Source organism: Megalops cyprinoides, chromosome 19, assembly GCF_013368585.1.
Source record: "Megalops cyprinoides isolate fMegCyp1 chromosome 19, fMegCyp1.pri, whole genome shotgun sequence".
Taxonomy (NCBI): domain Eukaryota; kingdom Metazoa; phylum Chordata; class Actinopteri; order Elopiformes; family Megalopidae; genus Megalops; species Megalops cyprinoides.
Genome location: NC_050601.1, coordinates 16,541,980 through 16,555,151, shown reverse-complemented (window position 1 = coordinate 16,555,151; position 13,172 = coordinate 16,541,980). Strand labels below are relative to the sequence as shown.

Below are 13,172 nucleotides of genomic sequence, written 5' to 3'. Positions count from 1 at the left end.
CTTAATGAATGATCTCATCCCACACCCTGGTGTGTTTGTCTGTGTTTATCTGTTCTCTGTCCCCCAGCCACTGACCTACTTTAATCCACACAAAATGAGGAGGCTTCTTATTTGATGATGTTGATGTGAGTTTTATTTAATCTCACGTGATCTGCTGTTGACCGCAGTTTCAGTGACGCCTGTCGTCCCACCATGTTTAGGAGGCTATGGCAGCTGGGTGGAGCTGACAGCAGTGGCCGCGGTCAGCGCTCACCTCTTCAGCCACAATGGGACCACCATCCAGGTGTCAGACCCCGTGTACCTCTCCGTCCCCCTGCCCTCCGACACCCCCGTGAGGACTGCCACCAGCGTCCCCGTCTGGAGGTTCGAGGCCAAAACAGGTGAGAGGTGCCCAACCTCCTCAGACACTGACTTACAGTGCATTCAATCGCACCAACTCCCAGGGGCCCTGAGCTGGCAAAGGCTGAAGCCCATGTGCAGGCTGGGCCTGAATCTTATACCCAAAACAGTGGTAGCTATTGAGTCATCAGTGAGGGATGTGTCACTCCTCCAAACAGCGCCCGCTCCTGTAGTTGCATGTGTGAACTGTAGCTTGAAACACAGCCATCAGCATCGCAGGCATGTGTGTCTGAGCAGTTAACACTCCTGACTAGGTGCGATAGACATAGTGGTAAGTCAAGTGTGATTAATCTGTGATTGCAAAGTAGGGTTTCAAATTTTTTTTGAAATAAGTGGAACCACAGAATGGAACGCCCCATTAGCTCCCTTGAAAGAGTATTCATGGCACGTGCAGTAAATTAGGGATATTTCCATCAGCTTTTCCAGGACAGATCTGGCTCTGAGGGGTTAATCGGAATGAGCGTGGAGTGTAGAGCCTGGAGCACGATTGACGTTGTGGAAAACCCTTTTATGCAACAGCGCACATGCTTTCATGCTTTCGAGTGGCTGCCCTGAAAGACAGTTTAATGTTGCTTTCATCTCCTCATCAGTTCATATAAAAGGATGCCTGTAGGAAATTCAGTCGGGTGCTTCTGCCATGCCATTAACATTTCATTTGACCTCCACCCCCCATGCAGTAGCAGGATCGAGGTACACATCCCATGACAGTGAATATTGTCTCCATACACAGGGGCACATAAAATTGCAGTAAAGTGCGTTTTTCCAGAGCTGCACCCTAAACATTTTTGCTTCAGATAATTAAGGTTTTTGTAAAGCACTTTGATAGGAACCACCAGACAACTGTGAAGGCTCAACAGTGCAGCTGAAGAGGATGTAATTAAGCTTTCAACGACTCCAATAAATGCTCAGGGTCTGATGTTAATGATGCACTGATTTAGAGAATAACCTCTTACAGAGGTTACTGCTGCTTTGCTTAATCCTGGGTTCTGCTGGATATATGTTCAGTTTAAACCAGGAAATAAATCACAGAAGCACAACCTACAACAACAACAGCCTTTAATAGGAAAGTGTTTTGATGCTAGCATCTGATGCCAAGGAAGGTAGTGTGGGATAAATGCCTCTTATCTCCAAGTCCCTTTGGCTATCCTCTTGTTGCAAAGGTAACTTTGGGAGATTGGGAGAATGGACATTCAGGAAGCTATTGAGGGTGTGAAGGAGAGTGGACAGAGTAACAAGGGCAGGGTGTGATGTTTGGGGAGGGGGGGTCTGGGGGGGCTGGGATCCGCTATCTAAATTGGTTCAGATAGTTGCAGACTGTCCCACATTTGTTTCCTTACTGTGACATCAGCAGTGCAACAGCTGATCAACCACAGCTTTGGCTATTTGAAGATACCAAGCTCAAAATTATCATCACTAAATGTACACTTGTGGGCTGAGAGGAACTGTTCGAGTGTATTAGAGAACTAGAGTGTGCTTACTATAGTTGTCTGATGAGATAGAAGAGGGAATTTCAAAGGACCATAAGAAAGGTTGCCAGTTTGATTCCACGCTGGGGCAATGCCATTGTACCCTTGGGCAAGGTACTTAACCCAGAATTGCCTCAGTAAATATCCAGCTGTATCAATGGGTAACTGGCTTGAAATTGTAATCTATGTAAGTCATCCTGGATAAGAGCATCTGCCAAATGCCAAGAATGTTATGCAATGCCATGAAAGACCCTTGACCTCAGGTAGACAAGACTCAGTATGTGATCATGCAGGAGGAACTGCAGACTGAGGGTGAGTGAAACATCCAGCGCAGCCTCGCACGGTGAAGCGGAGCGGATCCTCACAGGAAATCCGCACTGCCATTAACAATGATGACTGCACACAGGGGGGTTTGCAGTGTGACAGCAGAACGCTAGCCTGCCTGTGTGAAATGAAGGAGCGTCACAGTCACAGGGGAATTTCCCTGCTAGTGGTCAATAGAGCACAATGCACGCACATGGCTGTCATATTTACATGGGATATACGTACTGATGCACACACCAGATGATGTGCACTCACGCAAAGCCTTTCAAAATGGCTTTTGCAAAGCTCATTTTAAACCTGTTTTCAAGGTACTAAATTTACTAACTTTTTATTATTTGGAGAGGAACTAGGAACCCCTGACAGCTACTTTTTTTCTAATCAAATAAATGAAACACTGTAGTTAAATCAGTGGATCCTACTAGAGCCAGCCTCCCTATGAAGGCTCAGACAATTGGGTCATTTGTGCTGTTTAATTGCCAAGCAGCCAGCTGCCAATCAGGATTAGGTCCTGGGGCCAAGAGGTTCTATCTTCCATTGGCTGTTTGAGATGGACTTGTGATAATCAGTGTGTGTGGGTGGCCAGAATTAGCAGCTCTGCACTGGTGGTACGGGAGCTTCCTTACATGACAACAGCAGCCACAGGAGACACCCAGTGTGGCATTGGCGAGGTGTTTGTGTTATTGTGAGAGTGGTGGAGTGTGCCTGAAGGTGAAGAGTTCACCGGCCGTTAAAATAAAGCCAGCCCCTAACAACAGAAGCCCTTCCCAAAGGAGTCACTGGTGTCATGTCTGTGTGTCGGCCTCTTTGTCCCACTCCCCTGGGAGTTTAAAAGGAAGGAACACTTTTGCCTCGCGTTCCAAAAACCTCAGGATGATAAATCAAAACCTCTATTGTTATTCCACACTCAGGCGTGTCAGAAGAGCGCTCTGAAGCTTGATTGTTATGGAGACAGACTGCTCACAAAGAGGGCCCCATAGAATTAGTCAAAGCCTGCAGGCCCCTGCTCCCTCCCTTTTGCTCAGTCATTGGTAGAGTGCCCTCTTGAGGTCTGAAAATTGAACCTATGCAGTGCCCAGCTTGTTCTGTTATTGATCTGCAGTGCACATACAAAAAGTCTTTGAGTCTCAGGCTTTGAAGGGCTGTGGGGATTGGAGAGACAGAGAAATGTAACCAGATACCCTGTAATCCCATCAGGATTTATTTCCTGATTACAGCATTGGGTGTGAAAGAGATCACTAATGAAATTGTTTCTGGTTCAGGCATAGCGCAAATTTTTGATGTGAGATTGACTATTCATGGCTGTAACCCAATGGGGAGCAAATCTGCCAGGCATGACTAATGGATCTGCTGTCATACAGCCAGGTTCAGGGACTGCCTTAGTGAAAATGGCAGCATGTTTCTGGATGTATAATTGTGTGGATATGCTGATGCTGTCTGTTCTGGATTGTGACAGTTGTAAACTAAGATGAATTCTACTGTGGCACAAGTTCTGCACTGGAAGAAAAAAGCTCCACAACCCAAACCTTCACTCACTAGACTGAAACATCCAGCTGCCTTTCTGGCTTTTCCCATAACAACCTCTGACCAGCTCTCACAGTCATATATTTGACTGGGATCATGCTAGAACATCTTGCTTTTTGGCTGTTAGCATCATCAGGTTAATTACAACTCAGCAAGGGAGATTATTCCTTTTTCTTCTGTGTTCTTACTGTCGTTTCCACATGCTCTATGTTAATGTCTGGAAACATGGATGCTGCTTGAGCAAGCATTGCACTGTGGGACTTTTTTTCTGGCCAGAGCAGGTGGCTTGGGAGGTTGATAGTACTGAGCCGTTATGTGTAAGAGAAAAAATGACCAGTTAAAAATGTGATCAGCACCTCCAAAATTAGTCTTTGAATACTGCAACTCCGTGATGGTGGTCTAGACAGAAAACTAATTACCATATTATCTCAGGAGGGAGTAAAACAGCTGGGGGCGTTTGGATGAATTTCATTTATTCATCTTGAAATTGAATTACAGCATCGATGCCCTTGGGAGTTGTTATCTAGGGGGCTGTCCTGCCCCTCTCAGAATTCTTTGCCATGAGTAATAGTGAGGGTCTTGTCATTAAACTCATTTCATGGGGCAGTAGTGTAGCGTAGTGGTAAGGAGTAGGGCTCGTAACTGAAAGGTTTCTGGTTTGATTCCCCACTGGGCCACTGCTGTTTTACTCTTGGGCCAGGTACTTAACCCAGACTTGCCTCAGTAATTGCCCAGCTGTACAAATGGATAAGATGTAAGAACTGTAACCTATGTAAGTCGCTCTGGATAAGAGTATCTGCTAAATCCCAATAATAATGTAATGTAATGTTGTTTCCTAGTAGACCCCTGGAGAGATACACATTCAAAGCCCACAGGCTTTTCACTCACATAAATCAATAAACAGCCTGTTTATACTTATACACACACTTATAATCGAGGCAGAATTACATGCTGCTTCCTGCCTCGATTGTTAAGAGTGGCCCCTCTCTGTTTGTACCTGGAAGCTACATTACAAATGGCTCACAGATGGGATTCATGTCCAGTTTGGGACAGCAGCTTCTGTTTGATGAAAGCAGTAACTTTATAAATTAGCTTATGGAAGAATTTTGGTTTGTTAGTTATTAGTCTCGCCTCTCAACAAACAGAAGTGGTGTGTGGATTAAATGAACACTAGGACCAGCAGTTTGGGGAACAGTCTGAACACAAAGGTTGTAGGTTGTAATCCTGGATTGGTTTAATTAACACTTGACACATGCATAAAAATGCAGAAACATCTTTACTGCACCAGCCAAATAAAGAAAGATACCAAAAGCAAATCCTTTCACATTTCAGGTCCACATTTTTGAGGCAGCCAGGTTGTAATTTAGAGCTGCTAAAGGCCTGTGTGTGTGAAGATGGACACTGCTGTTTTTATACTGCGTTCCAATCGTGGCACTTGGAGGCTGTGTGTGCTTTGAGATGGAAGATGGAACCCAGGTCATGTGATGATGTTCCCTGGAGAGATCCATCGGGGGGAAATGATGAAGGAAAAAAAAAGGAGGGGGTGAGAGAAGGGGATGCTGGGATAAAGCATTTATCAGGTTCGCCTGTCGGGACACATCAAGCCACAGCTTTCACCCCTTTCCCCAGGGCATGTTGGGTATTGGAAAAAATGGAAAATAGCCCGCTCTTTATTGTGGTTCAGGAATTCATTTTCTTGAATTAAATTTATTTTGGTATGTTCTTATATGTCATTGAAAGTCACATACTTCATATTTGTACACTGAAATTTGATTATATTTGCATAAAATGTATATACTTTTAGGCTTTGTGGTATACATTTTAACTAATGGGACAGAAAACCTCAAAAATGCCTTTAAAACATATGTAATCAAAGGGTATGCTGAGCAGACATTCAGGAATTTAGAGAGATCTTGTAATTTTCTTTCCCTTATTGGGTTCCTGTTGTGTGCATATTGATTAACAGTAGTCTTTCTTCTCACAGGTCTCTGGGTCAGGAATGGGACTGGGTACATTAAGAAGGAGGGAACACAGATGACCTGGAGTTTCGTGGCCTCCCAGTTGGGTTACTGGGTGGCAGCGTTCCCTTCAGCAACAGGTAGCTACTCTCTATCACACACCGGCTATCACTGAAAAATCACTGCTATGGCTTGAGGTTGTCATTGCAGTCCTGGGTATTTCTCTCATGTCATACAGACATCCCATTACATTTTTTTAACTGGACCCTTGATCAAAATCCCTCAGACAAAATTGAATAATACAATTAACTAAAATATTTCTTTAGTTTGCACATGCATGTCACGGTAATGTGTATTTATGCTTAGTTGTTGGCTGTGTTACATTCATAGTTGCCAGAGGTGCGTTCAAATTTGGCAAACTGAGGCAAACCTTCCAGGCAAACGGGTTTTCTTTCAACTTTTAAATTTGAACGGTTTTTAGATAAGCATACTTCGTCATCATGAATCCTCTAGTCTAGGCTATTAATAACAACCAAGGTATCGTGTCAAAATTTAAATACATAACGCTTTAGCTGTATATGATGTATGCGAGTTAGCCTAAACTAACAACCACAGAGAGCAATCGCTTAGCTAACGCTAAGGATTGATAACAATAGCATACAAAAAAGAGGCCTTCAGAAAAAGTATCAACGTAACTGACAGTTAGACAAGTTGACCACTTGAATTATTGTAAGAAGATGAAATAAAATCGAACAGTTACATATATTTTCTGGGATAACTCCCATCTGGGCACACATCTCCCTTAGTCCAGCGTCCATGTCTGTTCGCCGAGAACTACCTCCTCAGACCGTTCGGGGTGAACTCAAGAAAAACTCAAAACTGTTTGAAAATGTTCACAAATGTTTGCCTTGGTTTGCTAATTTGAACGCACCTCAGTTCTCTCCCTGATGCGTGAACACATTTTTAGAGGTAAGGTTATAGCCTTTCAGTGGCGACTCAGTTGTCTCAAAGTTCCTTTGTTTTTCAGGCATGGGCCTGAACCCCACAGGACTGCGGGACATCACTACCTACCACACCATCTTCCTGCTCACCATTCTAGGCTCCATGGCCCTGCTGGTGCTTATCCTGCTCTGCCTGTTGCTCTATTACTGCAGGTACAACAGCAATAAGGATGAGGCTAAAATCTGTCAGGCATACTAAATTTATGGACCTAGCAGTATGTGTAAATAGGATCCTACTTCTGCTTTTGTTTAGAAAATGATTAAGGATTTTGAAACTAGTGAGCCAGTATTTGAACCCACATTTCTGTAAGGTAATTTAACAATTGACTAATGTTCCTGAACTTTGTTGATCCTATATGAAATGCAATTTGACACCAAGCATCCATAACATCTACACAAAGGGGGTTGTAACTATGCCATTGACCTTTATGTGTGTGCTGTTTGTGGCAATAAGTATCTCAATGCATTCCCAAAATGTCTTGAGGTATTGAGCCAGAGTGAGAGATACTGTTTCAAGTGAAATGTCAGAAGGTTTAATAATCCGTTTACTTCAGATTTACTTCAAATTTTTAAATATAATTATAATATAGTAAGTATTATACTCCTTCATTACTCAGAAGAAGTCACAATAAAAAACATGGTTGTGAAACACATGTTTGTAATGCAGTAACATAATGTTCATCTGAGTTTCATTTGCATACATTTGCTAGAGTTACTGGGTGGAAATGTCCAGGTGTATCCAAAAACTAGCAACGCATCTAGTTAGTTCATTTGACTAGCTGAAGAAATATGTCCGCGGAGGCATATGCTAACAAACGAATTGCATGCTTAATCACCAATGAGAAAATTGTTCTGCAAAGTAAAAAATGTTTAGTCTAAAAGGCTAAATACATGCACAGTCATCCTCTGAAAACTGCCTTCAAGTCTAGTGCACCCTTTTGTTATAAATATTCATATGATCTTATATCAAGCAATAGGAATGACCTGAAGGCATAATACAACCATGGAAACATTGCCAGTGGACAGAAAAGATAACACTGCCTAAAATTTATTCATTAATAAATGTTTTACTTCGAGCTATATTGTGAAACTGGCTCAGAGTTTTATATATTTCACTGTATGTAAATACGTGTGAGACTGAATGAAACTGTAGTGTTGTGTATGTGTTGGTCAGTTGGTCAGCCTCTAAACTGTATTTGATTCCCATCTTACTTGTTTCTCAGGCGGAGGTGTCTGAAGCCCCGCCAGCAGCACCGTAAAATGCACATCTCCTCCACGTTAGACAGCTCCAAACGAGACCAGGGAACCTCCACCTCCCACCTCAACCTCATCAGCGGTGGTCATATCGAGTCGGGCACCTCCAATGCCGACATGGACGCCGTCAAGTCAGACCCTCCCATCTCCCGGGACTTCCAGAGCTCTCGGGAGGACATCTTCAGACACGTCCCCGCCCACAAGCTGCGGCACGGCAAGGTCAACACGGACACATACACCCGGCGAGGAGAAAGCTTTCCCATGAAGGTGACCCGCTCCACCGACACCGGCAATATGGACAAAGGCAGCGATGGCCGCCGGCACAACGCCAACGACAACCAGGGCTACTCCTCAGATTCCCCGACTCCGCCACCCTTCGGAAGCCACTACCAGGACCGCAGCCAGGACGGCAGGCCCCCTGAGTACTCTGCATCGCAGGCAGCAGACCACATGGCCCGGCCCACCACCCTGAACACCCAGCCCGGCCAGCTCATCTTCTGCAGCTCCATGGAGCAGATGAAGGAGAGCATGTACCACAGCATGGTGCCCACGCTGGTCATACCGGCGCACTATATGCGGCTGTCGTCTGACTTCTCAGCCATGGAAAAGGCCTTGGAGCAGCAGCAGCAGCAGCAGCAGGACATGGAAGGTATCCAGGTGAGCTTGACCCTGCCCCGCCAGCGTACTCCGCAACAACAGCAGCAACAGAGCCATCAGCAGCAGCAGCAAGCTGGCCATCAGGGTGAGGACTCAGAGGGTGGTGGCTGGGCCCCGCACCCCTCCTCAGGCCCTGTCCGCATCCCTGTGCTCTTCGACGACACCACGATGGCCCAGGTGAATGGGGAGTTGCAAGCGCTGACAGAGAAGAAGCTTCTAGAGCTGGGGGTGAAACCACACCCTCGCGCCTGGTTCGTCTCTCTGGACGGCCGTTCCAACTCGCTCGTGAGGCACTCCTACATTGAACTGGGCAACGAGCGCGGGAGCACCAGCGAGACCGGTGGTTCAATCCCCAGGGCAGATGTCCGCGAAAGCAGGCCGGCGCACCGGAAGGCTAAGGACGAGCGTGGCAGCAGCGAGCGCAAGGGTCATGCCGGCAAGGCCTACTCCAAGCTCCCCTGCCTGGATGATGCAGAGCCTGGCAGCAGCGAAAGCCGAGCAGCCATGTGTTCACCAGAGGACAACTCCCTTACTCCGCTGCTGGACGAGGGCCAGGAGCCACGGGGGGCCACCTTCCCCCGCCGGGGCCGCAGCCGGGTCAACAGCTCCCGCAGCAGCAACAGCGAGACGCGGCGGGACTCTGCCACCAGCCCCGAGGACGAAAACGACCTGGACGACAAGGACGATGAGGGCGAGAACAAGAAGAGTCCCTGGCAGAAGCGCGAGGAGAGGCCACTCATGGTCTTCAACGTCAAGTAGGGTCCCCAAGAAACTTGTCCCATTTGAAAAGACAAGGTCCACCCTCATAAGAATCCTGATCCTGTCTCCTTCAATGGTGTTGTTACAGTCCTTCCCAGGAAGTGGCCTGGATGAAGATTCAAGTCAACAAAGGAAACTAGAGAAAAGCACAGCTGCACCATGTGAAGACCAAGTCCCATGAAGCCTCTGTTAATAGCTATCCTCCCCATTGACAACACAATCCTTGGATGTCTTTGAGCAGGCGTGGATTACTGTTTCTGTAGTCACCGTCCCAGCATGTGAACATGTTCAACCCCTCTTAGATGTTGCTCAGAGAGTGAAGATCACTCTCCTCATGTACGAATAGACACAAGTTGAGTGGAAACTGACCAGAGACCAGCAGCCCTGCGGAGATTTGGTTTTGAATTGTGGGCCATTTCTTTTCCTTTTGAATTGTTGCCACGAGTAGTGAAAATGTTTATCTCTTTTTTCACTTCTGAAGTCCTTTCGGTCCTAAGAGCTCCTGGGGGAGCAATGAGCTGGCCTAACAGAACCACTTTATTCCTGTGGAAAACTGGCCTATAACAGGTAGGATGCACAGATCAGTGGAAGGCTGAAGCTGTAGTTATCTGGATAATCCTTTTTTTAGTTATAGTTTCATGGAGAAGGCCTTCTTTAAACTGAATTTTTATGGAACTAAGAGTAGGGAGTGGTTTAGCTTGATAAACCACTAGTGCTTGATAACATAAAACGATGCTGGATTGTTCTGATCAGAAGACTTTCCCTGGGAATATGGCACTTTAGTGTTGTGACTCCATTTTTGGTCCTGATTGCAGATGACCTCTGGATCCTCAGCCACTAATGGGACAGTGCTTCCCACAGTCCAAATGATGTTGATGAAAGGGAAAGCTTTCATTTCTTAAACTCTGCAGAGAAACGTTGGACAGTTTTCACTTCTGTTTTCCTTGATGTTTTAAACTTTCTGCTGTGCAAAAGCAAGTAAATGTTTGCGGTAAGTCATTTGAGAGTGAGTTTCTATTTCAGCAGTAATAGATGGAGCAATGGGATCATCTCTGCTAAGTCTGCAGAATATTTCCTGATGATCATCATGTTTACAGAGCAAAATATATGAGTGCTATATTTGTAAAATATACCTGCATTTCCATAATGCCCCACAACTGTATAAAAAAAAGGGCCACATGTACAGTGTAAAGGTACTTAGTCTGTTTAACAGGGTCGGTACATAAGATCATTTATATTGTATGAATTCAAAGCACAGCGTGTTTTCTTCAGAATATGAAGTGGTGGTATGTGGATTCTAATTGGATGTCTGATCTGAATAGTTATCACTTGTAACGACAAATGGACCTTACTAAACAGGGTGTCAAATATCTGTGTGTGAACGTCTGCTCCTCCATTGACAGGCTTAGTTGTGTCTTTGAATTCAGTGCATCTGATAAACATTTAAGCAGCACATTTAGTAATAAAGATGGTGATAATCATACGGACACTTTCAATTAAGATGAGGTGTGCCCTCTTGAGCATATTTGCCAAGTGAGCCTAATTGTACAATTTGAACTGATGTCTGTGGAACCTTGACTAAATTTCAGAGTGTGGAACCTAGGAAATTCACAGACACCAGCAGCTATCAAAGTAACATGGGGAAACCCTTGTTGAATCTTCTTCATTGTCATCCAGAAATAAAACTGAATAAACTTGACCTTGAGGTGTTGACATCTGATGTATGCGACTATGGCCTCATCAATATTTAATTATTTCCCAGTTTCCTAATATCAATGATTACTTCTTTAAAATGTGATTCAGGCAAAGGGCCAATGACTGGTGTTAATAAAGCCAAGGGAATTACTGATATGCACTTGTACTGGAATACTGGAAACTTAGTGCAAAGAGCTACAGATGCGTGTCAACTGTGTTATGTATTTACACTTGTATACCACTTGCTACCATTGGTTCAGGTGTACATATTCTTTCTCTTGAGTATCAAATATCTAAATGCATTTTTCACCTTAAAACCTTACTGGCCCTATAATGCCCTTGTCAGCAAAAGACACTATCATTGACCAAGTTGTAATAATGCTGATTCTCAGTGATATTCTCAAGAAACTTTGTAAAATACATGAAATGAATGGAGCTGTATTTATTCACCATTAACATGTAGCAACTACTCACGTGTCATCTAAGTTCATTATTTCAATTAATGAGAGGAAAGCATCACCACTAAACAAAATGAATCAAGTCACCCTCTTGTTCAGACTTTTTCCCTCTCAAAATTGAGGAAATTGAGAGATTGCTGTATTGACTAGGGACAGAATAAGAGCCACAATTGTGAATAAATTGGGAATTCTGGGCGTCCCTCCATGTGCCAATGAAAGGTTCAGCTCATTCTGTTTACAGCATGCAAAAGAATGTTGGAGCTGTGTGCAAGTGTTCCATAGCCCCACAGGGACTGCACCACACTAACCCTCAAGTGCCTTCTTTTCCATAGCTACTTTGGGCAGCATGGATGACCATTCTCTTTGCATGTGATAAAAGATGCTTTATAAGTACAACCAAACCTAGGTCCTTCAGATGGAGAGATAAAAGCAATTTGACTTCATGACATCACACAGAGAGAGCCCCCGTGGCCCTGTGTATGAGTTCATGTGCCAAACAATGCCAACTATTAGCACTGTCTTTCCCCAGAGGCATACAAAGGTAATGAAGATTACATTTATACACGTACACACATACACTATATGGACAAAAGTATTTGGACGCCTGACCATTACACCAACAGGGACTGTAATGACATTGTATTCAAATACATGTACTTTAATATGGAGTTGGTCCCCCATTTGCAGCTATAACAGCTTCCACTCTTCTTGGAAGGCTTTCCACAAGATTTTGGAGTGTTTCTGTGGGAATTTGTGCCCATTCATTCTGTAGAGCATTTATGAGGTCAGGCACTGATGTTGGACGAGAAGGCCTGGCTCGCAATCTCTCCGTTCCAGTTCATCCCAAAGGTGCTCGATGGGGTTGAGGTCAGGGCTCTGTGTGGGCCAGTCAAGTTCTTCCACACCGAACTCATCAAACCATGTCTTTATAGTCCTTGCTTTGTGCACTGGGGCACAGTCATGTTGGCACACTGTTGCCACAAAGTTGGAAGCATAGCATTGTCCAAAATGTCTTGGTATGCTGAAGCGTTAAGATTGCTCTTCACTGGAGATAAGGGGCCTAGCCCAAACCCTGAAAAACAGGTGTGGCCAAATACTTTTGTCCATATAGTGTATTTTAATGCTTAAATCTGCAACTGTGTGATGAGAAGTTCAAAAAGATGACAATATTTTGAACATGTAACATATTATTAATTGTTGAATTTATGGTTCTGAGTTGTTGTGTGTGCACAGAGTTTTAAAGTGGGGGATTATGTAGTTTTAAAATACTCACCTAAGACTCCTTTTTTGAGTTGTGGATTTTTACAAAGTAGATGAGGATGTAGGAGGCAGCACTGCCTGCACTCAAATCACACCAACTGTGCACCTGAGCTCCAGAAGGATATGAGCTTTTCTGCACAAGTATGTTCTCTGATTTTGATGAGAAGAAGTATGTTCTTGGCGTTGTTAGTTAGTTCCCTCAGTCGCTCACTGATTAACTGATCCTGGATCCATGCTGGGGATCACCATCTACTCGTATAGAATTTCTGCCTTTAGATTTTCTACCTTAAACATCACTCTCTCAATATCCTCTTAACTTGGACGTGATCCTAAAAGTTATTTAAGATCAGGTCCGAGTTAAGTCTTTGGACAGAGCTACCACGTATAGTACATCTAACCAGATAACTTAATACATGGACT

General features: G+C 44.4%; 1 protein-coding gene across 1 annotated transcript in view; it reads left to right on the top strand.

Moving 5' to 3' along the window:
• Nucleotides 1-12,112, top strand: part of fam171a2a (family with sequence similarity 171 member A2a) — a 34,386-nt gene extending 22,274 nt beyond the window's left edge. The window contains exons 5-8 of the mRNA XM_036553346.1: nucleotides 201-380; nucleotides 5,695-5,808; nucleotides 6,696-6,822; nucleotides 7,893-12,112. Coding sequence (XP_036409239.1) covers nucleotides 201-380; nucleotides 5,695-5,808; nucleotides 6,696-6,822; nucleotides 7,893-9,339 — 1,868 coding nt within the window. The 3' untranslated portion in view covers nucleotides 9,340-12,112. The remainder of the gene's footprint in view (nucleotides 1-200; nucleotides 381-5,694; nucleotides 5,809-6,695; nucleotides 6,823-7,892) is intronic.
• Nucleotides 12,113-13,172: the final 1,060 nt, after the last annotated feature.